The sequence below is a fragment of the Ahaetulla prasina genome, chromosome 8 (genome assembly GCF_028640845.1).
Source record: "Ahaetulla prasina isolate Xishuangbanna chromosome 8, ASM2864084v1, whole genome shotgun sequence".
NCBI classification, from domain to species: domain Eukaryota; kingdom Metazoa; phylum Chordata; class Lepidosauria; order Squamata; family Colubridae; genus Ahaetulla; species Ahaetulla prasina.
The window spans coordinates 1,552,139-1,577,895 of NC_080546.1; the positions used below are offsets into that span (position 1 = coordinate 1,552,139).

The window sequence follows — 25,757 nt, forward strand, 5'->3', positions numbered from 1 at the left end:
GAAGTAGAAGAAGGAGAAGGAGAAGGAAAGAGGAGGAGGAAAAGAAGGGAGGAAGAGGAGGAGGAGGAAGACGGAGGCCTCTTTCCACCTTCCCAGGTGAGAAATCCAAGGCCAGGTGCAGAAGTCTCAGCTTCGGTCCCGCATGCAGTGAGTGACCTTCCCGTGAGCTGGATTCAAATCCCATTAACCGAGGCTTGAACTGGCCAAACCTTTCCCGTCCCCCACAGGCAGCCTTTGCCGCTTTTGAAGTCTGGGTTAAGGGCGTTGCGTGTGAATTCCGACGAAATGGTGGAAGCGGCCAAGCCCCCAGTTCTCCTACTTTACTCCTTGACATCCGACCAAGATTGGGCCTGGAATTTCTGCTGGTAAGCGAGGCGGTTGTTATGTGAGGACCAATTTTGTGCTATGGTTGATAAGTGAATCTGTGAATGGAACCCCTGACTGTGCTTGTGGGAAGCCAGCTGGGGAGGCTTGGAAGGGAACTCACACAACCCCCGAGGCTCTTCAACCGTTGTCGATCCAGGCCGGCGGCCAAGTGTACAAATTTGGACCATGTGATGTAGGGACGCTGCGGGAGTCATAAGTGCGAGGACCGGTCGTAAGTCTCTATGTTTATTGTTATTGTAACTTCCAACGGTCAGTAAGCGAGTGGCTTATAAGCTGAGGACTCTACCCGTAATAATGCAACTGGGGTGGGAAGTGGATCCAAGCCGTAGGAAGACCCTCACCCAGCTGCTCCCCTGTGGTTGAGCAAAGTCCTTGGAGGGGGAGGGAGCCGGTCCTCTTGCTGACCAGAAGGGACGCTGCCCGTGGTCAAAGCCAGGCCACCTCAGCAATCTTCAACCTGGGGTGCACGGGGGCTCCTGCAGGCGGCTCCTCTGGTTCACCTTAGGAGAGGAAGGGAAAAGAATTATGGCAGACCAGACAAAAATCACAGAATCCTAGGGCTGGAAGGGACCTTAGAGGTCCTCTAGTCCAATCCCCTACTCCTGCCTGAGCAGGAAACCCTCTACTATTCCAGACAAACAGCTATCCAAACCTCCAATGATGGAGCACCCGTAACTTCTGGTGGCAAGCTGTTCCACAGGTTAAATGGGTTGACATTTGTCAGAAATGGTGTACGTAGGGTCTCCTGCTTGGGCGGAGGGGGGGGTTGGGCTAGATGCCCTACAAGGTCCCTTTCAACTCTGTTAATCTGTTAAATCTGTTAAATTGTCCTCACCAGTGGTGAAATCTGAATCGGTTTACTACCGGTTTGCTGGTTGTGCGCTGCGCACCAAACGCAAGGTGTGTGCACATGCAGTGCCCACCAAAAGGAGGCATGGGATAAGTAGAACAACACGCAGGGGGTGTGATCAGCTATGGCGCGTGATCTTTTTTTTACCTTTTAAAAGCATTTTTTTTTACAATCTATTCGGCTGAAGAGATTGTAAAAAAAATGTTTTTAAAAGTAAAAAAAAAGGCTCTGACGATCGCGCGATTAAGCTGTGATCATCAGAGTCTTTTTTTTATCTTTTAAAAGCATTTTTTATAACCTATTCGGCCAAAGGTTGTTAAAAAAATGCTTTTAAAAGTAAAAAAAAGGCTCTGACGATTGCGTGGCTCAGCTGTGATCATCAGAGCCTTTTTTAAAAACCTTTTAAAAGCATTTTTTTAAAAAGATGCAAGCGAGCAACTGGGCGATTGGGGGGGCCTGGGTGGGGGCGGGCAAGGATTTTTGCTACTGGTTCTCCGAGCCTCCCGCCGCCATCGCTACCGGATCCGGTCTGAACCGGGAGCATTTCACCCCCCTGGTCCTCACTCTTAGGAATTTTTTCCTTGATTCCAGGTTGTTTCTCTCCTTGATGAGTTTCCATCCGTTGCTTCTGGTCCGGCCTTCAGGGGCTTTGGAGAAGAAGTTGAACCCCTTCCTCTTTTTGGGGGCAGCCCCTCAAATACTCGAACTCTGGTATCACGTGACCCCTGGTCCTTCTTTTCTCTAGACTGGCCCAACCTGTTTCCTGCAACCGTTCTTCGTATGTTTTAGCCTCCTCCAGCCCCCTCATCCTCTTTGTTGCTCTTCTCTGCACTCTTTCCAGAGTCTTTTTTGTATTATGGTAACCAACACTGGAGCCCGTAGTCCAAGGCTGGCCGGGCACAACACTATCACCAAGGCTGCCTTGAGTTTGAAATAGTTCGCATCCCATCGGCCGGAGGAAGGGTCAAAAAAAGTCAAGATGGCAGCCAGAACGGTGGCATCAAAGCTTTGCTCGTTTTTTACCTGTGTTGTGTGTTAAAAGGAGGTGCTTCTCTGGACGCCCCCAGTCCCTAGAATGGGGGGTGGGTCACTATGACAACTTCAGGGCCTCTGGACTTCAACTCCCAGAATTCCTGAGCCAGCAGGTTTTTGGGGTTTTTTTGCATTTATATTCTGTCCTTCTCCGAAGACTCAGGGCGGCTTACATTGTGTTAAGCAATAGTCTTCATCCATTTGTATATTATATACAAAGTCAACTTTTATTGCCCCCCCACCAATCTGGGTCCTCATTTTACCTACCTTATAAAGGATGGAAGGCTGAGTCAACCTTGGGCCTGGTGGGACTCGAGCCTGCAGTAATTGTAATTGCAGGCAGCTGTGTGTTAATAACAGGCTGCATTAGCCTGTTGAGCCACTTCCCAGCCTGTTGAGCCACTTCCCATCAAAGCTTTCCTCGTTTTTTACTTGTGTTGTGTGTTAAAAGGAGGTGCTTCTCTGGACCCCCCCCCCGTCCCTAGAATGGGGGTGGGCCACTATGACAACTTCAGGGCTTTGGAGAAGAAGTTGAACCCCTTCCTCTTTTTGGGGGCAGCCCCTCAAATACTCGAACTCTGGTATCACGTGACCCCTGGTCCTTCTTTTCTCTAGACTGGCCCAGCCCGTTTCCTGCAACCGTTCTTCGTATGTTTTAGCCTCCTCCAGCCCCCTCATCCTCTTTGTTGCTCTTCTCTGCACTCTTTCCAGAGTCTTTTTTGTATTATGGTAACCAACACTGGAGCCCGTAGTCCAAGGCTGGCCGGGCACAACACAATCACCAAGGCTGCCTTGAGTTTGAAATAGTTCGCATCCCATCGGCCGGAGGAAGGGTCAAAAAAAGTCAAGATGGCAGCCAGAACGGTGGCATCAAAGCTTTGCTCGTTTTTTACGTGTGTTAAAAGGAGGTGCTTCTCTGGACGCCCCCAGTCCCTAGAATGGGGGGTGGGTCACTATGACAACTTCAGGGCCTCTGGACTTCAACTCCCAGAATTCCTGAGCCAGCAAGTTTTGGGGTTTTTTTTGCATTTATATCCCGCCCTTCTCCGAAGACTCAGGGCGGCTTACATTGTGTTAAGCAATAGTCTTCCTCCATTTGTATATTATATACAAAGTCAACTTTATTGCCCCCAACAATCTGGGTCCTCATTTTACCTACCTTATAAAGGATGGAAGGCTGAGTCAACCTTGGGCCTGGTGGGACTAGAACCTGCAGTAATTGTAATTGCAGGCAGCTGTGTGTTAATAACAGGCTGCATTAGCCTGTTGAGCCACTTCCCAGCCTGTTGAGCCACTTCCCATCAAAGCTTTCCTCGTTTTTTACTTGTGTTGTGTGTTAAAAGGAGGTGCTTCTCTGGACCCCCTCCCCCCCCGTCCCTAGAATGGGGGTGGGCCACTATGACAACTTCAGGGCTTCTGGACTTCAACTCCCAGAATTCCTGAGCCAGCAGAGTTGAAGTCCAGAGGGCCTAAAGTGACCAACCCCTGCCCTAGGAAATACCCTCACCCTGAATTTTTTGCAGCGAGCAGGGAGTGACGCAAAATGTTTAAGACTGCACCATGGATGGATTCACACATGCATCTGTTTTCTCATCAACGGGAGAATCAGCCAGAAATTGGACGCTTGTCTTCTGCAAGATGAGGGACCTCCAGTCGAGGTGCAGGTAGCAAAAGCCCCCCAACCCATGAGGGTAGCCCAAGATCGGTTCCTACCTGAAAGATCTCTGCCGTTCGCTGAGAGGTTGGTCTGCTTGGGTTGGGGGTTCCTCGGGACCCCCACTGCTGAAGCTGCCTGGTCTTCCTCCCTGGCCCCGGGGGGAGGAGCCGGGAGCCCCCCGTCTGCAGCTGGGGCAGATGCCTCTGGCAGGACCAGGGGCTGCTCCACTATACGCCGTCGTCTCTGCAGGAGCTTCTCAAGCTGGTTGTCCATCAGGAGTTTCTTCTGGCTGACCTTACGGCGGCTGGACCGTCTAGCTGGCCTCCTTGGGGTGCTCTGGGGATCAGAACAGCGGGACGGGTGGAGGCAGGCAGACCCTGGAGACCCTGTTTGGTCTCGTGGTGGAGGCAGCAGCCTAGAAACCAGGAGGCTGGGAGTTCTAGTCCTGCCTTAGGCATGACAAAAATGGCCTGGTGACCTTGGGACGAATGACTAGGAGACTGGGAGTGCTAGTCTCACCTTAGATATGAAAACCGGTTGGGAGACTTTGGGCCAATCAGCAGGAAGCTAGGAGTTCAAGTCCTGCCTTAGCCATGAAAGCATTTTCATTGGCTTTGGGCCATCACCAGGAGATGGTGAGTTCTAGTCCCGCTTTAGGCATGAAACGATTGGTGTTGGAGACGGCAATCAATGTCACCATAACGGAGAGGAAGCGTTTTGGCCACTTTTTCCATCCTGATGCACGCTGGCAGATGAGTCGGCTGGCTTTTAGATTCTCCTAACATATTTTGAGGGACCCTCTAGCCCAGTGGTTCTCAACCTTTATAGTGCTGTGACCCCTTTAATACAATTCCCCACGATGTGGCAACCCCAACCATAAAATTATTTTCGTTTTGAATTGATCGCGCCTGAAGCCGTCTTGGCTGGCGATCTGAACTGCTTGTGATTGCCTTGAGGACGGAGGCATTAAAGCGGAGACTCCTCCCCTATTAAGTTTATGGCGCCTGAAGCCAGATGAGGCTAGCGATTGGGAGTGATTGCAGCTGGCTTGAGAGGGAGACATCAGAGCAAAGATTTCTCTCTTTTTTAATTCATCGCGTCTGAAGCCGAATTCGGCTAGCGATTTGAAGAGCCTGCAGCTGGCTTGTGGAGTCAACCACTGGAGCGCGATTCTTCGACTCACAAGTATACTTCCCATATTTCTGATGGTCTTAGGCGACCCCTGGCAAATCGTCATTTGACCCCCAATGGGGTCGTGACCCACAGGTTGAGAACCGCTGCCCTACTGAGAGAAACCTACTGAGAAGAACAGGCCTAAGCCACTTTGGACAGGACCGCTGTAACGTCGGACAGTAAACAAACCGTTGTAAGTCGAGGACTACCCGAAAAGGTTGTGGGCGCATGCGCGCACACACACACCCCACAAATGACACTTACCAGGAGGTCCTGCAGCTCCATGGCCACGCTCCTTCGTTTGTTTGCCGCAGCAGATGGAGGAGGCTAAGGGAAAAATGGGTGAAACATCAGATTTCGTGGGGACTCCGTGGACAGCCACCCGTGGCAGGACTGGATCTACTCTACAATCCGTGGTGGTTGCAACGTGGCTTTCTCGCAATCCCTCAGCCGCACGTGCCGAAGGAGGCATGAAATACAGCCGGTCCCCGACTTACAACAGTTCATTTACTGACCGTCTCAAGTTACGACGGCACTGAAGAAAAGGGGACTTAGGACCGTTTCTCCCACAACCGTTGCAGCGTCACCAGGGACACATGATCGAAATTCGGGCGCTTGGCAGTTGACTCACATTTACGACGGTCGCAGTCAGTGCGATCCCCTTTGCGACCTTCCAACAAGCAACGTCCAGGGAGAAGCCGGATTCAAAACTGTGTCGCTAACTTAACCACTGCAGTGATTCACTTAACAACGGTCGTAAAATGGGGATGAAGCTTGCTTAATAAATGTTTTACATAGCGACATAAATTTTGGGCTCCGTTGTGGTCGTATGTCGAGGACTACCTGTACTGGCCGAGGCCGGGTGCTGCCTCCCCCCTCCCTGGCCTTACCTGGGGGGAGGGTTCGGGGCCCCTCCTCACTTGCCGCAGGGCCACTCCGCTCCTGATCCGGGCCATCATTTCCTCCACAGCTCTGGCTGTTGAATCCTTGGAGCAAAGGCCTCCTCCTGCCCCGGGATTGGACAAATTGGCCCTCCAGTTCTCTAGGAAATTGGACCTTCCTCATACGCAGGCAGTCCCTGACTTACAACCATTCATTTAGTGACCGTTGAAAGTTCAAAGTTACAACGGCACTGAAAAACGCGATTTATTTTTCTCACCTACGACCGTCACACCAACCCCATAATCACGTGATCAAAATTCACATGCTTTTGGCAGCTGACTCGTATTTTATGACGGTCGCAGGGTCACGTGACTCCCTTTTGTGACCTTCTGACAAGCAGTGTCAATGGGAAAGCCAGATTCACTTAACAACTATGTCCTCAAGTTAACAATTGCAGTGATTCACTTAACAACCATGGCAAGAAAAGTCGTAAAATGGGGCTAAACTCTCTTAAACACCGTCTTGCTTAGCCACAGAAAGTTTGGGCTCAGTTGAGGTCGTAAATCAAGGACTACCTGTAGTGTCTCAAAATATGGAGGGTTCATAGTTTTATAGTTTCCAATTACTCATTCCTTCCTTCTTCATTTGTTCCTTCCTTCCCTCCCTCCTTCCTTCCTTCCTTCCTTTCATTTTGACTTTCGTTCTTCCTTCCTTTCTTCCTCCTTCCCTCCCCTCCTTCCATCCCCTCCTTCCCTCCCTCCCTCTCTCCCTTTTTCCCTCCCTCCCTTCTTCCTTCCTTCCTTCCTTCCTTCCTTATTTTCTTCCTTCCTTCCTCCTCCCCTTCCTCCTTCCTCCCTCCTCCTCCTTCCTCCCTCCCTCTCTCCTTTTCCTCCCTCCCTTCTTCCTTCCTTCCTTCCTTCCTTCCTTATTTTCCTTCCTTCCTCCTCCTTCTTCCTCCCTCCTTCCTTCTTTCTTTCTTTCTTTCTTTCTTTCTTCTTCTTTCTTTCTTTCTTTCTTTCTTTCTTCTTTTCTTTTTTTCTTTCTTTTTTTCTTTCCTCCCTCCCTTCCTCCCTCCCTCCCTTCCTTCCCATTACAAGAGCAGAAGTAACTCCCTTTGGGGAAACGTTCTGAACACTCATGAGGATGGGGGTGGGGGTGGGGGAGTGGGGGGCAGGTGCAAGGGGTCCCAGCTGCCCCCAGGTCCACTTACCCCTTTTCACAGGCAGGGCCTTTCCTCTCCTCTCTCGCAGGGCCATCAGGGGGCTGCAAATGGCAGGCAAAGGAGGACACTCAGGCTTTCCCAAATCTCCCCCCTCCCCAGCTGGGGGTCCTACTTTCCCATCCGGCAGCCCCCCTCCCCCTCCCCCAATTCCCCCCCTCTCTTGGCCAAGCTCTCCTTGCAAGGTGGCAGCAGCCCCGGGTGATTGGGCTCCTTACTGGTAGGAATGGATGGGGCACCACTAGGAAATCCTCTAGGTAGGTACACTGGGCAACTACAGATAGCCCTCGACTTACAACCGCTCATTTAGTGACCATTCAAAAATGCAACAGCACTGAAAAAAAAGAGACTTATGACCCGTTTTCACACTTACGACCGTTGTAGCCTCTCCGTGGTCACGTGATCCAAATTCGGATGCTTGGCAACTGACTCGTATTTACGACGGTCACAGTGTCCCGGCGTCTTTTGCGACCCTCTGACAAAGTCCGTGGTGGAGCCAGATTCACTTAACAACCATGTGACTAACTCAACAGCTGCAGTGATTCATTTAACAACGGTGGCCAGAAAGGTCGTAAAATGGGGCAAAACCCGCTTAAGGACTGTGTCGCTTAGCCACAGAAATTGTGGGGGCCCTGCAACTGTCATAAATAGGAGTCGGTTGCCGAGTGTCTGAATTTGGAGTAAATGACTGAAGAATTGCTGCAACGGTCGTAAGTGTGAAAAATGGATGTTACTCATGTGTTTCATTGCCTGTTGTAACTTTGAATGGCCACTAAAGGAATGGTTGTAAGTCAAGGACCCCCTTGTCAAAGCTGCTGCCTTCCAGATGGGAAGAACCAGCGCTCTGGGTCCCAACGTGGCTGAACAGAAGGACAGTATCGGGAGAAGGGCGGTATAAAAGTTTAATTAAATAAAATAAATAAAATAAAAGTGCCAATTTGTTTGGAGGGGGGAGGGGTGTTGGGGTCAGATACTCACTCCGTCTTTGCCGACCAGGTGGGAGGGGGAAGAGGGGGTGGGGGTGGGGGGGGAGCGGGGACCACCGAGTGCTCCTCTGGGGTGCCAGGGGCCTTCGCCCCTTCCTCCAGGACTTTCACTGCAAGAGAGAGCGGACTTTAGGAGGGAAGCCTTCACCTGCTTCATTGCTTTCTATGGGATCAAGAGGGGGGCGGGTCCCACCTCCTTTGCAGAAATGTATTGGGCTCTGCCTGTCCTGCCTTACGGGTCTCGGATACCGACGGAGCGGAATAGGTCTCACTCACGGTTGAAAGGAGGGATCCTTGGTGCTCTCGGAGCTTGGTTGCCTTTCCCCCCTCTCGCAGACGTTTCATGACCCAACTAGGGAACATCATCAGGGCTAGAAGGAATGGGATTGATAGAGAGGGGGAGGAGGAAAAGGAGTTTTCTGGCCTCCTTGGTGCTCTCTGAGCTTGGTGGTTTTCTGGCCAACATTTCATTACTCAACTATTGCACTGATGATGTTACCTAGTTGGGCAATGAAATGCCCCCAAGCTCAGAAGCTTCAAGGCTGAGAGAGTTCTCCATGGTGAAGAGAGCCAGCACTTACTCAACAGAGCCCAAACTCGAAGCCGGCATGAGGTTGAGTTCCCACAACGGGCGAGGCTGAAATGTCCTTGGTTAGCTGAGCTCCCCTGGCTCAGCATCTTAGGGCTGCCCAGCGTGGTCTTCTCGTTCTCATCTCCTTTCCCCCCAATTCTTTGCATTCTTTGCGCAAGACCAGCAAACCTCTGACCTTTGTGCTCCAGGGTGGCGCATTTCTCCTCTGCCCGGAGAAGTCTCTCCTCCAGGTGGGCCTTTCCTGCCTCTGCTGCGGCCAACGTTGCCTGCAACCTGGCCAGCTCCTCTGGCAGTGGCCGCTCCACCAACTGGGCCTCCAGATCCTTCACCTGGGAGAGTCAAAGGTCCAGCAATTGAATCCTTGGGGAGAACATCCACCAGGAAGGCTGGGTGCGTTATGGGCCCCATCGATTAGGGATGTCCATCTGGTTGGTAGGACCACAAAAACAAGGGCCTTCTCGGGAGCGGCCCCTTCTTTATGGAGCTTCCTTCTTCTTCAGGTACGACTGGCCCCCACTTGGTTGCTTTCCCATTAAGACCCTGAAGAATGTGGTTTTGTCCGTGGACCTTGGAACCACGAATGGAGATGGAGACCATTAAGTGGTTGACATGGTTGTCTTAATGCTGCCACGAGGGTGGAGCTGTCTCCCGGTTTTTATGTTGTGGATTTTTAATGTTGTAAGCCAAGGGTCTCCAAACTCGGCAACTTTAAAACTTGTGGACTTCAGCTCCCAGAATTGCCCAGGCGGCCGTGAGTTGAAGTCCACAAAATTGCCAAAGTTTGGAGACCCCTGTTGTAAGTCAGTTGGGTGGCCATGTAGATCTGTTTGATCTAAGTGCCAAAGCCCACTGCAACTACATCGCAAAAAAGGCTCTAAGGGTTGTAAACCTAATCTTGCGTAGCTTCTTCTCCAGAAACACTACACTACTAACCAGAGCTTATAAAACATTTGCTAGAACAATTCTTGAATACAGCTCGCCTGTCTGGAACCCATACCACATTTCAGACATCAATACAATTGAATGTGTCCAGAAATATTTTACAAGAAGAGTTCTCCACTCCTCTGAATACAGCAAAATACCTCATGCCACCAGACTTGAAATTCTGAGTTTAGAAAACTTAGAACTCCGCCGCCTTTGACATGACCTGAATTTAACTCATAGAATCATCTATTACAATGTCCTTCCTGTCAAAGACTACTTCAATTGCAACAATACATGAGCACACAATAGATTTAAGCTTAACGTTAACCGCTTCAATCTTGATTGCAGAAAATATGACTTCTGCAACAGAGTTGTTAACGCTTGGAACACATTACCTGACTCTGTGGTCTCTTCTCAAACTCCCAAAAGCTTCAACCAAAAACTGTCTACTATTGACCTCACCCCATTCCTAAGAGGTCTGTAAGGGGCGCGCATAAGAGCACAAGTGTGCCTACCATTCCTGTCCTATTGTTTCCTTCCATTATATCCAATTAATATAGTTATTACATACTTATGCTTATATATATGCTTATATATTATATAATTATTTCATGCTTATGCTTATATATACTGTTGTGACAAAATAAATAAATAAAATAAATAAAAATAAATTCCAGAACAGCGTGGGAGAAGACAAAAGAGCAGCTTGTCATCCAAGGAAAGACCGCCAGGTGCAGACTTGGGTCCCGTTGGCCTTCAGGCCCCATTGGAACCCATTCCGAATCCTGCCCCATCGTCTCCCCTCTCCCACCTAAGCAGAGTTGGGGGCCTCTTCTGCTCCCTGGGGGCTTCTCTGCTAGAGGCGAAAGCTACAAAAAGTTGATTTTGAAGGGAGGGGGAAGGGAGGAAGGCCATGTCCCTAAGCTCACTTTGGCCTCGTGCTCCATCTTGGCTTCCTCCAACTCTTTGGTCATCTTAGCCACTTCCTGCAAGGCCAGGATAAGCTGAGCATTGGCTCCGACGTTCTGCATCAGGATCAGGCTCTGCCGCTTGGTCTCCTTCTGCTTCACCAGCATCTGACAAGGGAGGAAACCAGGGTGAGGGGTGCTTGGCGCTCCCTGAGCTGAGGGGTGTGTGTGTCTTCTTGAAGACGTTTCATTACCCAACTAGGAAACATCATCAGTGTTACGGGGGTTTGCTCTCAATTTATATTCTAGGAATCAACTGAGCTACTCCCCAATATACAAGAAATAAGCATAGAAGCCAGCACATGGGGGGATCACAATCCGATGAAAATTATATGGAGAGGACAAAAAAAAAGAAGTTAAGATGCACCATGAACCAAACAATTTTAAAAGAAAGAGACTTTATACAATTTATGGAAAGAGAGCTGGCTTTCTTCTTCAAAGAGAACAGAAAAGAAGAAACGTCATTACAAAATGCATGGGAGACAGCAAAAGCATATATTAGAGGACTGGCAATAACACATGTGGGAAAGAGGAATAAAAAGAAAAGACAAACTCAAAAGCAATTAGGAGACCCTATCCATTCTGGTTAAATGTTGTCCAGTCTTAAAATCCTGGAGGATTCTTAAAATCTTCCAGTGTTGGAGCATTCACAACTTCTGCAGGCAAATGGTTCCACTTGTTAATTGTTCTAACTGTCAGGAAATTTCTCCTTAGTTCTAAGTTGCTTCTCTCCTTGATTAGCTTCCACCCATTGCCTCTTGTTCTACCCTCAGGTGCTTTAGAGAATAGCTTGACTCCCTCTTCTTTGTGGTAGCCCCTGAGATATTGGAACACTGCTATCATGTTTCCCCTAGTCCTTCTTTTTATTAAACTAGACATGCCCAATTCCTGCAACCCTTCTTCATATGTTTTAGCCTCCAGTCCCCTAATCACCTTTGTTGCTCTTTTCTGCACTCTTTCTAGAGTCTCAGCATCTTTTTTACATCGTAGTAACCAAAACTGGACGCAGGATTCCAAGTGTGGCTTTATCAAGGCCTTATACAAAGTGGTATTAACACTTCACATGATCTTGATTCCATCCCTCTGTTGATGCAGCCTAAGATTGTGTTGGCTTTTTTGGCGGCTGCAGCCAACGGCTGGCTCATATGCAAGTGGCAGAGCTGAAGAATTCTCCACCCAGCCTTGAGTCAGCCGATGCCAATCGCCCAACCCCGGATCCAGTCCTCAATTTTCCTCCAGGGGTTTTGGAACATGTGGGAAAACACTCATTTAACTCTGGCTGGACTAAGGAGCACTTAAGGCTGCCTCACCAATGGGCTGGCATCAGGGCCCGATAGAGGCCATCTTGTTTGGGGTCCAGGTGTTGAGGACCCTAAATCAGATGATCACATGATTTTCCCCTTGGGTAACCTCACCTGCTCCCCCTCTGGATGCCCAGGTGGGCTGGAATAGCCAGAACAAGGCCTTAAGGCCCCGGCTGGATGGGGAATGGGAATTCTGGGAGTTGAAGTCCACATCTCTTCAAGTTGGTGAGGATACGAAACATTGCTTGGGGGGGGGGCTGGCATTGAAGAGAAAACAGGGGCAAAAGCGGGGAAAGGACCTCCGTGGGGCAGCAGACACCAGAGCTTCCCTGCCCCCTTACCTTGAATGCCACCTGTCCCAAAACTGTTTGTTGGGGAGGGTCCTTGTCCCCTTGAGAGTTTTCAGATCCCCCCAAATTCCTCTCCCAGAGTCTAAAAAAGAGAGGTGCCCAACCAGAGCTGGCGTCTCACCTGATGGGCAAAGATTTCTGCTTGCTGCCTCAGTTTCTCCTCCAGATCCAACTGCAGTGACATCCTGCCGTACTCCTCGGTGACCAAACGGGATGCTGGAAGGGTTACAGGAGATACCTGGGTCAGATCCAACCCAAAGGAACCCTCTGGATTTTGACAAGAGAACCTCTTAAAAAAAAAAAATAGGTGCTTCGTGTTAACATCAAAAACATCATCAAAAAAGGACAACAAAGAATGTTCTTTCTGCACCAACTCAGAAAGCTCAAACTGCCCAAGGAGCTGCTGATCCAGTTCTACAGAGGAATTATTGAGTCTGTCATTTGCACCTCTATAACTGTCTGGTCCGGTTCTGCAACCCAACAAGAAAGACACAAACTTCAGAGGATAATTAGAACTGCAGAAAAAATAATTGCTACCAACCTGCCTTCCATTGAGGACCTGTATACTGCATGAATCAAGAAGAGGGCCGTGAAAATATTTACAGACCCCTCACATCCTGGACATAAACTGTTTCAAAACGACGCTATAGAGCACTGCACACCAGAACAACTAGACACAAGAACAGTTTTTTCCCAAAGGCCATCACTCTGCTAAACAAATAATTCCATCAACGCTGTCAAACTATTTACTAAATCTGCACTATTAATCTTCTCATCGTTTTCATCACCCATCTCCTTCCACTTATGACTGTATGACTGTAACTTTTTGTTGCTATCATTAAGGGTTAAATTGCAACCTATGACCATCAATTGTGTTGTAAATGTTGTACCTTGATGAACGTATCTTTTCTTTTATGTACACTGAGAGCATATGCACCAAGACAAATTCCTTGTGTGTCCAATCACACTTGGCCAATACAAAATTCTATTCTATTCTATCCATCGCTTCCCACAGAAAAAGATTTGAGCTTTCTGTAGATTCAAGATCAATAGGTAGAAGGTTGAAACCCAAACTCACCTCGTTTGACCTTCTTCAACATCATCTGGCTGTGTTCCTTCAAAGCTTTCAGAGATTGCATCTCAACACGCTCCTCTTCTAGCTTTATTCAAAAAAAGAAAGAAAGAAAAGAGAAAGAAAGAAAGAAAAAGAAAGAGAGAGAGAGAAAGAAAGAAAAGAGAAAGATGGAGGAAAGGAGGGAGGGAGAGGAAGGAAAGAAAGAGAGAGAAAAAAAAGAAAGAAAACCATACTCTTTTCATAGTTTTCCACTCAGAAAATACACAGAGCGTTAATAAATTATAAAGTTTTTAAAAACGAGGCCGCCTTAACCAGAAGGGACTGGCAGCCTTCCCTGCCAGCGTCACAGCTGTTTGAGGAGCAAATCGGGCAGTGCGTCCAAAACCTTGAATCAAGCCAGCTTTGATTTCTGACGAGAGAACCCCTGAGATGGCATTCCTGGTCTCCTTGGGTTTCCAGAGCTTCCCTCGATCGTCACCCCATCAAGCTCTAGGCCAGCGTTTCTCAGCCTCGGGCCCTTTAAGATGGGTGGACTTTAACTCCCAGAATTCCCCAGCTGTTGTGTCTTGTCCACTCTCACAGCAGCCGGGGCCTTCTTATCTGCTCCCGAACATGGAGGAATGTATGCCTCCTGGCCCCAGTCCTGGCTCCATGCCCAGACAAGCTGAAGAGGAGGGGGCACCTCCCGGTCCCAGCCCTGGCTCCATACCCAAGCAGGCTGCAGAGGAGGGAGCACCCCCCGGCCCCAGCCCTGGCTCCATGCCCAGGCAAACGGAGCAGCTAGACCCCTCCCCCTCCTCCACAGCATGTGAGCCTGAGGAAAGTTTACTTCCAACAGCTGATTGGAGTGACCCTCACATCAGAAGATTGGATAGGCGGAGGCAACAGAAGGCCTTAATGAGTGCTGAGTCATGGAGCCACACCCCATGGCCTATATAAAGGATCTGCTTTCTGGCAGTCTCTGAGTCAGGCAAAGTCGAACTTATCTTGCTGAAGTCACTTTCTGGTCTCCTGCCTGCTCTGAGGACTTTGCTAGGACTTTGGGCAGAGCTGCAGAGGCAAGCCTGATTCGGATTTCCCTGACCTGGCCGTCAGCGGAGGAGTGGGACACGACACCAGCAGGCAGGCTGGCTGGCTGGTGGGCTGGAGAATTCTGGGAGTTGAAGTCCACCCATCTTAAAGGGGTCAAAGATGAGAAAGACTGGTGTAGGCCCTTATCCATAACAGGTACCTGATGCTGGAGCTTCTCCACGTGGGCTTGGAGGTCCTTCACTTGAGCAGTCAATTCCTTCTTCTCCTCCAGCAGCCATGAAACCCTGAGCTGAAGGTCTGGAGGAAAGGAAGACCATGTTATCTTCTAGAAACATCTGGGACCCAGGAGGGCCAACCACTCAGTGGGTCCGTCTTGGAGGACAAGAGGCGGCTAGGCTGGTGGGCCTCGTTTTGCAGGGCGTCCTCTGCTCATTTTGAAGAAGAAAGCATCTTTTTTTAAAAAAAAATGGGGAGAGGGTTCATTTTGATTGACACAGAGGTAAGAAAAACACTACATGAAGCACTGGAAGAAGGGAGGGAGGAAGAGAAAAGGAAAGGTAGAAAGAAGAGAGAAGAAAGAAAGGAGGAAGGGAGAGGGAGAGAGGGAGGAAAGAAGAAAGAAAGAAATGAAAAAAGAAAAGGAGGGATAAAAAGGAAGGAAGGGAAAGGGAGGAAAAGAGGGAAGGGAGGAAGAAAAAAGGAAGGAGAGAGAGGAAGGAAGGGAACAAATTGCGAAGGAAGGAAGGGGCAGTCGTGGTCCTAAGGCTATTATTCAGTTTACCTTCCACGACCATTATTTTTTATTTCTAGGTCTGTATACTCCTCTCTCGCCTTCCCTCCCCCCTTGTTCCTTTATGGCTGCGCTGCTCGTCCCCTCTTCCTTTCAACTGTCTCCGCAATCTTTCCTTTTTTTTTCTGCTTGGCTCCTCCAAAGGCCGGCAGGGGGCGCTCTTTCCTTCCTCCCCTTCCTTCCTCCCTCCCTCCCTTTTCTATTCCTTACTTCTGTCTATCTTTTCCTTCCTTCCTTTCTCCTTCCTTCCTTCCTCTCCTTCCCATTCCCTCCCTCCCTCTTTCCCTTTTCTATTCCTCCTTTTTTCTATCTTTTCCTTCCTTTTCTCCTTCCTCCCTCCTTTTTCTATTCCTTACTTCTGTCTATCTTTTCCTTCCTTCCTTCCTCGTTCCTTCCTTCCTCTCCTTCCATTCCTCCTTCCTTTTCTATTCCTCCTTCTTTCTATCTTTCCTTCCTTTTCCTTCCTCCTCCTTTTCTATTCCTCCTTTTCTATCTTTCCTTCCTTCCTTCCTTCCTCCCTTTTCTATTCCTTACTTCTGTCTATCTTTTCCTTCCTTCCTCTCTCCTTCCATCCTTCCTCTCCTTCCCATTCCCTCCCTCCTTCCCTTTTCTATTCCTCCCTTCTTTCTATCTTTTCCTTCCTTTTCTCCTTCCTCCCTCCTTTTTCTATTCCTTCCTTCTGTCTATCTTTTCCTTCCTTCCTTTTCTCCCTCCCTCCCTCCCTCCCTTCTTTCTCTGCGACCAACCTCCATTTAGCCCGGCATGTTGTGTGAATTCCACCCCCCTCTTCCTGCTTCAGGGGTTCCCCAAATCCAGATCCCCTAAATAAAGCAGGGTGAACTTAAGTGTGAACCAAGCGCCCCCTGAGATGATAGGATTGTACCCGCTCACTTAGTACCTGGCCACAGGGGACTTTTTCTCCTGGGCAGAAGAGAGGGGGCGGAGGGGGGGGCTCCCTGGCTCACCTTTGACCTGCTGAAGGCACCTGCCCATGGGATCCGGGTCAGGGTCAGGAAGGGTCTCTTCTCCGCTGCTCAGCAACGCAACGTCTTCCTGGTGGAGACCCAACCTGGGCAGCAGCACCAGGCTGATCCGCTTCAGCTTCTTGTTCTCCTGGCTGAGCTGTGGGAGCCAAGAGGAGATGGCAGGACCCCTGGAGAGAAGGTCCCCGCTGGTCCTCGGGTGGAAGGACCCCTCCTCACCTGAATGGCGAAGGCCTCTGCCTGCTCTCGGCAGCTCTTCTCAATCTTGAACTCCATCTCCATGGTGGACAACTCAGCCAAGAGGGCTTGAGAAGCTGGGGGGCGGAAAGAACAGGACACGGGGGTTAGGGCAACAGCCCCCAAACCGGGACCCCCCCAGCCAGAAGTTGGCCCCAAATGCCAGGAGGAGGATGGTTATGCCTGTTTTCGTGCCAGGCCTGTATCTCCTCCTCTGGCCAAAGAGGGTGATTTGAGTTGCCTTCTCTGGACTGAGACCCAGAATCTCTTAACTCAGAAAAAAAGTTTCTTCTGCTTCTTCCTTTCACTTCAGAATAACAGAGTTGGAAGGGACCTTGGAGGTCTTCTAGTCCAACCCCCTGCTCAGGTAGAAAACTCTATTCCAGTCTCTACTTCAAAGCTTCCAGTGATGGAACACCCACAACTTCTGGTGGCAAGTAGTTCCACTCTTCTAATTTTTCTCACTGCTGGGAAATTTCTCTTCAGTTCTAGCTTGCTTCTCTCCTGCCTTCAGGGGCTTTGGAGAAGAGGTCGCCCCCCCTCCCTCTTCTTTGAAGGAGCCCCTCAGATACTGGAAGGCTGCTATCCGGTCCCCCCTGGTCCTTCTTTTCGTTAAACTAGACACACCCAACTTCGTATCAGTCGCGGGCCTGAATTTTTCAATGGGGAGAAATGATCCACTTCTTTCGAACTGCTCATTTCTCCTCCACCTGGAGTCCCACCTATTTTTCTTCTTCCTGCCCCAAACCCTGAATTGTGTGTCCTTCCTCTTAGAGAAGCAGAAGAGGTAAACCTCCGCGTAGACGTACCTTGCTCAATTTCTGTAATTTTTTCTTTGGTTTTTGCCATTTCCTGGGAAAGATCCGTCTCCTGCAAAAATGAACCAGACTTCACATTTGTCTGCTACTGCATTGGTTTTTTAAAACACACCCACCTCCTTTTTAAATTCAGGGAGTTGAGGTCCACAAGTCTTCAAGATGCCAAACGGGGAGACTCCTGGACTAGAGGTGAGGGAGGGGTTGATTGGAATGATCCCCAAAGAAGCTAGATTAGGTTGTGCTATTCAGTCTGATGTGGCCTCTTCTGCAGATGGAACCGGAGTGGCAGCTGCAGGAGATTCACCTACCTGCTCATCTCCATCTTCCTCCGAATTTGAATCGCTCTCCGATTCCCAAATGACTGCAGGGGAATATAAAGAATATTAGTCAGTATAGAGCTGGAAGGGACCTTGGAGGTCTTCTAGTCCAACCCCTGCTCAAGCAGGAGACCCTTTACCATTTCAGACAGGTGGCTGTCCAGTCTCTTCTTAAAAGCCTCCAGTGATGAAGCACCTACAACTTCTGGTGGCAAGCTGTTCCACTGGTCAATTGTCCTCACTGTTAGAAAGTTTCTCCTAATTTCAGGTTGCTTCTCTCCTTGATTAGTTTCCATCCTTTGTTTCTTCTCCTGCCTTCGGGTGCTTTGTAAAATAAGTTGACCCCCTCTTCTTTGTGGCAACCTCTTCAAATATTGGAAGACTGCTATCATGTCCCCTCTACTCCTTCTTTTCTCTAGACTAGACATTCCCAATTCCTGCAACTGTTCTTCATATGTTTTAGTCTTCAGGCCTTTAAACCTCTTAGTTGCTCTTCTCTGCCCTTCCAAAGCCTCAACATCTGTCTTGTAATGTGGCCACCAGTTCCAGTTATCACACCTGAAGTCCCGGTCTCCTCCAAGCAGACTATGTGTGTGTGTATACTGTGTTTGTGCGTGGAATGGCAGGAGGCACAATTTGAGAAGGAAGGAATTGTGTGGGAAGTTCTCCTACTGAGATCCGTGGGAGGCTGGCCATGGGGCCTTGGGAGTGCAAGGCAGGAGAAGGTCTTGATGACGTAGGAATAGCATTTTCCTTTCCAGGCGGTAAAACTACTGATTTAATACAGGTGGTCCTTGACTTACAACACTGCTTCCGTTAGTGATCAGTGCTGGAAGGGAGGGTCTTGATCTCGTGTTATATGTCATTTTATATACTACTGGCTTGTCCAACTTGGTTCAAGGGACCACCAAGGCAACTCCCACTAAAACTGACAGGGAAAGCCACTAATATATAAAATGAGGGCAAACCACACTCCCTCCTAGCACTGATGATATAACGTAGTTGGGCCATGAAAGGTGTCTGCAAGAAAACCACCAAGCTCAGGGGGCACCAAGCATCCCACATCCCTCCTCCTCCTCCTCCCCGCAAACCCCACTCCCTTCTAGCCCTGATGATGTTCCCTAGTGGGTCATGAAACATCTTCAAGAAGATGTTTCTGCATCTGCAAGCTCAGAGAGCAGCAAGGAGCCCACAGTCCTCCTCCTCCTCCTCCTCCTCCTCCTCCTCCTCCTCCTCCTCCTCCTCCTCCTCCTCCTCCTCCTCCTCCTCTTCTCCTCCTTCTCGTCCTCCTCCTTTTCCTTCCTCCTCCTCCTCCTTTCTAGCACTGATGATACTACCTAGCTTGGTCATGAAATGACTGCAAATAACCCACCTAACTCGGAGAGCACCAAGAACCCCACAGCCCTCCTCTTCCTCCTCCTCTCCTGCCCACTCCCCCCTAGTGCTGATGATGTTCCCTAGTTGGGTCATGAAACGTCTGCAAGAAAACCACCAAGCTCAGAGAGCACCAAGGACCCTCCACAGTTCAACCCTGAGCTCCAGAGATTCTGTTATTTATTATTATTTATTTTTTATTATTTAAATTTATATACCGCCCTATCTCCCAAAGGACTCAGGGCGGTTCACAGGCATATAAAACATCAGTGTACAAAATTAAAATAATCTTTAAAAAACTTATTCCAGTGCCCTATCATTAAAAATAGAAATATAAATATTGAAATCAATTTAAAACCCCTATAAAATTTAAAATCTAAGCCAGTCCTGCACAGATGAATAAATGTGTCTTGAGCTCGCGACGGAAGGTTCGAAGGTCCGGAAGTTGACGGAGTCCTGGGGAGCCTGCCCAGAGGGCGGGAGCCCCACAGAGAAGGCCCTTCCTGGGCGCCGCCAGACGACACTGCCTAGCTGACGGCACCCTGAGGAGTCCCTCCTGTGAGAGCGCACGGGTCGGTGAGAGGTATCTGGTCGCAGTAGGCGGTCCCAGATAACCCGCCCTATGCCATGGAGCGCTTTAAAGGTGGTCACCAAAACCTTGAAGCGCACCCGAAGGCCACAGGTAGCCAGTGCAGCCTGCGCAGGATGGGTGTTATGCGCGGGAGCCACGAGGGCTCCATCTATCACCCGCAGCCGCATTCTGACTAACTGTAGCCTCCGGATGCCCTTCAAGGGAGCCCCATGTAGAGAGCGTTGCAGTAATCCAGGCGAGACGTCACGAGGGCGTGAGTGACCGTGCATAGGGCCTCCCGTCCAGAAAGGCGCAACTGGCGCACCAGGCGAACCTGGTAGAACGCTCTCCTGGAGACGGCCGTCAAATGATCTTCTAGAGACAGCCGCTCATCCAGGAGGACGCTTGTTGCGCACCTTCCATCGGGCCAGTGACTCGCCACCGATGGTCAGCCGCGGATTTAGCTGACTGTACCGGGATGCCGCATCCACAGCCACTCTGTCTTGGAGGGATTGAGCTTGAGCCTGTTTCTCCCCATCCAGACCCGCACGGCCTCCAGACACCGGGACAGCACTGATAGTTTCGCTGGGGTGGTCCGCAGAAAAGTACAGCTGGGTGTCATCCGATACAGCTGGTACTTCACACCGAAACCACTGATGATCTCACCCAGCGTTTCATGTAGATAAAGAACAGAAGGGCGAGAATCGACCCCGCGGCACCCCACAAGTGAGGCGCCCGGGCCGACCTCTGCCCCTGTCAACACCGACTGCGACGGTCGGAGAGATAGGAGGAGAACCACCGATAAACGGTGCCTCCCACTCCCAATCCTCCAACCGCGCAGCAGGATACCATGGTCGATGGTATCGAAAGCCGCTGAGAGGTCTAATAGGACCAGGGCAGAGGAACAACCTCATCCCTGGCCCTCCAGAGATCATCCACCAACGCGACCAAAGCCGCTCCGTGCTGTAACCGGGTCGGAAACCGACTGAACGGGTCTAGATAGACAGTTTCATCCAGGTGCAAGGGAAACTGATATGCCACCATATTTCTACAACCTTCGCCGCAAGGTTGAGACCGGACGATAATTACCTAAAACAGCCGGGTCCAGGAAGGCTTTTGAGGAGGGCTCACCACCGCCTCTTTCAAGGCGGCCGGAAAGACACCCTCCACCAAAGAAGCGCCAGAATCGCCTTGAGCCAGCTCGTGTCACCTCCTGCGTGGCCAGCACCAACCAGGAGGGGCACGGGTCCAGTAAACATGTGGTGGCATTCAGCCTCCCAACAACCTGTCCATGTCCTCGGAGCGACAGGGTCAAACTCATCCCATACAATGTCACCAAGACCACCCTCAGCCGCCTCACCAGATCACCGCAATCTTGGTCCAAACCATCCCGGTTGAACGATTTTATCGTATAGATAACCGTTAAACTCCTCAGCACGCCCCTGCACGGGTCATCCCGCCCCTGGTGTAGGAGGGAGCGGTCACCAAACAGGGCGGCTGGGCGGTTATCTGTCGATGCAATGAGGGAGGAGGCGAGGTACGCCCGCTTCCTCATTGCCACCAGGTAAGCCCTAGTATAGGACTTCACTAGTGTCCGATCAGCTTCTGAACGGCTAGACCTCCAGGAACTCTCTAGGCGTCTTCTCCGGCGCTTCATCCCCTCAGCTCCTCGGAGAACCAAGGAGCTGGTTGGGACCTGCGCTGGGTCAGAGGTCGCAAAGGCACGACCGGTCTAAGGCCCCGCCGCCCGTTCCCAGGCCGCAACAAGTTCCTCAGCCGAGCCGTGTGCCAGACCCTCAGGAAATGGCCCAAGCTCCGTCCGGAACCCCTCCGGGTCCATCAGGCGCCTGGGACGGAACCAACGTGTCGGCTCCGTCTCCCTGCGGTGGTGAATGGCGGTCAGAAAGTCCAGACGAAGAAGAGAGTGATCTGACCATGACAAAGGTCCCTGTGCTGTCGTGCTTCGTATCCTTTCTTCTCTTGCGACAGCAATCTTTCCGTCCTCAGGACTGAGAGTGCCGGAGAAAGAGGTCACCAGCAGTCCATGCCCCACCTAAGGGACCCCATGACCCCTCCAGAAGACACATGCATCTAATCCAATTCCCTTTAGAAGCAGGTCAGAATTCATCCTGACTGGTAAGAAAACAATCAACTGCTTTTAGGTTGAGTCAGAAGAGCAGCTTGGTCACTTTAATGGAAAAAGATTTAGCCAAATCTGTCCATCAGGGGCGGCTTTCACGAAGAGACTGGACAGCCATCTGTCCGGAATAATATAGGCTTTCCTGCCTGAGCAGAGGGTTGGACTAGAAGACCTCCAAGGTCCCTTCCCACTCTGTTATTCTGTATTCTGTTATTTATTTATTTATTTATTTAATCACATTTTTATACCGCTCTATCTCCCGAGGGACTCAGGGCGGTTTATAGCCTGATAAAAAACACAAATATAAATACAAGATAAAACACCAATTAAAAAACTTATTAAATAAGACCGAATATTAAAATTACGATAAAAATAATAAAACCCCGTTAAAACCAAATTTAAAATTTAAAATTCTAGTCCAGTCCTGCGCAGATAAATAGATGTGTCTTAAGCTCGCGGCGAAAGGTTCGAAGGTCAGGAAGTTGGCGGAGTCCTGGGGGAAGTTCGTTCCAGAGGGTGGGAGCCCCCACAGAAAAGGCCCTTCCCCTGGGTGTCGCCAGTCGGCACTGCCTGGCTGACGGCACCCTAAGGAGTCCCTCCCTGTGAGAGCGCACGGATCAGTGGGAAGCAATCGGTGGCAGCAGACGGTCCCGTAAGTAGCCCGGCCCTATGCCATGGAGCGCTTTGAAGATGGTTACCAAAACCTTGAAGCGCACCTGGAAGGCCACAGGCAGCCAGTGCAGTCTGCGCAGGAGTGGTGTCACATGGGAGCCACGAGGGGCTCCCTCTATCACCCGCGCAGCCGCATTCTGGACTAATTGGAGCCTCCGGGTGCTCTTCAAGGGAAGCCCCATGTACAGAGCATTGCAGTAATCCAGACGAGATGTCACGAGGGCGTGAGTGACCGTGCATAGGGCATCCCGGTCTAGGAAGGGACGCAACTGGCGAACCAGGCGAACCTGTTATAGCCTTGATGGCAGCGTGAAGGCCTCCGTTATTCTATACAGGTAATCCTCGACTTACAACCATTCATTTAGTGACTGCTCAAAGTCAGAACAGCATTGAAAAAAGTGTCTTAGGGCCGTGTTTCATACTTACGACCATTGCAGCATCCCCAGGGTTACGTGATCAAAACTGAGATGCTTGGTTCATATTGATGACGGTCGCAGTGTCCCGGGCCCCTTCTGCGACCTTCTCACGAGCCAAGTCAAAGGGGGGGGGGAGGGAAGCCAGATTCACAAATAACTGTGTCACTAACTTAACAACTGCAGAGATTCACTTAACAACAGTGGGAAGGAAGGTCGTAAAATGGGGGAAATATCTCGCTTAGCAATGGAAATGTTGTGGTCATAAGCTGAGGTTCCTCTGTAATTGTCCCTTCCTGCTAAACCTGCTTTGCCCGTCCACAGCGGCCCCCTTACCTCCAAATGGGGCGAAACCGGTCTCAGGACGTTCCATGGGGCAGAGACCCCCAGATCTCCCTCTGCCTCTTCTGCTGATGTCTCCACCGCTTTCTCTCTCGCTCGCTCGCGCGCCTGGTCCTTGATCCATCAGAAGTGAAAGCTAAGCTCTTCCTGCCCAGGAGGTCACATGCTGGACGGACCTTGTCTTCACCCCGCTGGCTTTGCAGAAGTGAAACCCTCCTCCCCCAGCAGCCCCATCACAAGGCTGAGCAGAATCGTCCTTCTGTGGTTGCGTGGTTTGATGTTCTCCATATCAACCGTCCCAAAACAAGGCAACGCTCTCGGGAGCTTTGAATCCCCCAAAGTAAAACTTCGCTAGATACACCGTTTTGGTACTGAAGAATCAGAACCGGCTCTGGTTTTCCTGCATGAATGCTTGCCTAGGCCAGGGGTCTCCAACCTTGGTCCCTTTAAGACTTGTGGACTTCAACTCCCAGAGTTCCTCAGCCAGCTTTGCTGGCTGAGGGACTCTGGGAGTTGAAGTCCACAAGTCTTAAAGGGACCAAGGTTGGAGACCCCTGGCCTAGTTAAACAATAGCTTTCCCTTTCTCCCCACCCCTGAGTGATCACATGGTCCAATCAGGAGATGCCCTTTTGTTATGGGAACAGTCCATCTCTTTCTCCAGCACCTACAGTCGTGACCTTGATGGCTTCCAGGCTCTCCAGACTCGTGCACAAATTCTTCCACCCTTCCTTCCCCACAATTCATTGACAAGTTGAATAGGCGATAAGGCTTGAAAGAAGGAAAGCAGCGATGACATTCAGCCGTTTTTATCTGGCGAAATTCAGCTGGTAGCGCTGGCTTCACCCACCCGCCCGGATGTCATCAGGTCCCGTTTTTGACCCTCTATGCATGCGCAGAAGGCTCTGTGCATGTGGGGAGGAGGCGCGGCACGCTCACATTACGAACCGGTAACGAAGGTAAGTGGATGTCACCCCTGAAGCAAAGTGGCTCCATATTGACATTCCAACTGTGGGAAGTCAGCTAAGGGCCTTTCCTAGCGAAGCTGCTCGTCCATGGTGAGTTCAGACTGCTAGATGAGATGGGCCAGAGGGCTGATTCAGAGAGACCCACCGGATGTTGCCCCCTTGATGTTGGTTTGGACCTCCAGGAGCTGAAGGACCAGAGGGTCTCCCGTTGGAGAGAATGTCAGAGTCAGGTTTTTTTTTTATTTGCATTTATATCCCGCCCTTCTCCGAAGACTCAGGGCGGCTTACACTGTGGCAAGCAATAGTCTTCATCCATTTGTATATTATATACAAAGTCAACTTTCATTGCCCCCAACAATCTGGGTCCTCATTTTACCTACCTTATAAAGGATGGAAGGCTGAGTCAACCTTGGGCCTGGTGGGACTTGAACCTGCAGTAATTGCAGGCAGCTGTGTTAATAACAGCCTGTCTTAGCAGTCTGAGCCACCAGAGGCCCGCCATCCATCCATCCATCCATCCATCCATCCATCCATCCATCCATCTGTCCATCCATCAGTTCATCCACCTGCCCATCCATCCATCCCTCCAGCAATTCATTCACCTATCAATTCACCCATCCACCCATCCACCCTCCATCCAATCATCCATCCAATCCATCCATCCATCCATCCATCCATCCATCCATTTTTTTAATAGTCTTCATCCATTTGTATATTATATACAAAGTCAACTTTCATTGCCCCCAACAATCTGGGTCCTCATTTTACCTACCTTATAAAGGATGGAAGGCTGAGTCAACCTTGAGCCTGGTGGGGCTTGAACCTGCAGTAATTGCAAGCAGCTGCTGTTAATAACAGGCTGCATTTGTCTGTTGAGCCACCAGAGGCCCAGTTCCCCCAACTCTGGAGTTTCCCACCCTTCTCGCAGCCAAGAAGCTTTGATCTTTCACTTCTTCTTCCATCATTGTCATTTGGTTCCTTCTATGGTCAAAAAGCAGAAACAAGCAAAGCTAAACGGGGGACCAGGGATGTCCGCAGTGCACGGGGAAAAGAACCAAGATGGTAAAATCGAAGCATCTCTCTCACACTCATATGCACAAGAGTGATGTACGTATAAATCTGTTGTCTCAGGGGATGAACCATGAGCTTCTCCAAACCATGTGCTTTGGAGAATAGCTTGATCCCCTCTTCTTTGGGGCAGCCCCTCAAATACTGGAATACTGCTGTCATGTCCCCCCCTAAGTCCTTCTTTTTTCTAGATTGGCCATACCCGATTCCTGCAACCTTTCTGCATATATTTTAGTCTCTTTAAGTCAGTGAGGTGACTTTTGGGGAGAAAGTCTATGCTTATGCAAGGGGTCCAAGGGAGCTTTTCCTGCCCTCCCCCCACCATGTGAATTAACCTGAGTTTGCCCAGGAGGTAAGAAAGGTCACCGAGCATCTCATTCAATCTAGATTGGATTGGATTAACAGAGTTGGAAGGGGCCTTGGAGGTCATCTAGTCCAACCCCCGCCCAAGCAGGAGACCCTACTACACCATTTCTGACCGATGACAGTCCAGTCTCTTCTTGAAAGCCTCCCGTGATGAAGCAACTTCTGAAGGCAACTTCTGTTCCATGGGTTGATTGCTCTCAATGTCAGAAAATTCCTCTATATTTCCAGGTTGAATCTCTCCTTTGTCAGTTTCCTTCCATTGTTCCTTG

The 25,757-nt window shown here is 50.1% G+C and overlaps 1 protein-coding gene across 1 annotated transcript; it reads right to left on the reverse strand.

Annotated features, from left to right (window-relative positions):
• Positions 1 to 433: 433 nt before the first annotated feature.
• Positions 434 to 23,190, reverse strand: LOC131203423 (shootin-1-like). The gene is made up of 16 exons (XM_058193616.1): positions 23,083 to 23,190; positions 17,568 to 17,620; positions 17,251 to 17,311; positions 16,424 to 16,518; positions 16,187 to 16,343; positions 14,631 to 14,728; positions 13,403 to 13,484; positions 12,446 to 12,540; positions 10,632 to 10,778; positions 8,954 to 9,107; positions 8,179 to 8,296; positions 7,192 to 7,244; positions 5,990 to 6,105; positions 5,364 to 5,426; positions 3,983 to 4,262; positions 434 to 887 (listed from the first exon to the last, which is right to left on the reverse strand). Exons 1-16 carry the CDS (start codon positions 23,117 to 23,119, stop codon positions 814 to 816), a joined length of 1,683 nt encoding a protein of 560 aa, XP_058049599.1. The 5' UTR covers positions 23,120 to 23,190; the 3' UTR covers positions 434 to 813.
• Between the last annotated feature and the right edge of the window lie 2,567 nt (positions 23,191 to 25,757).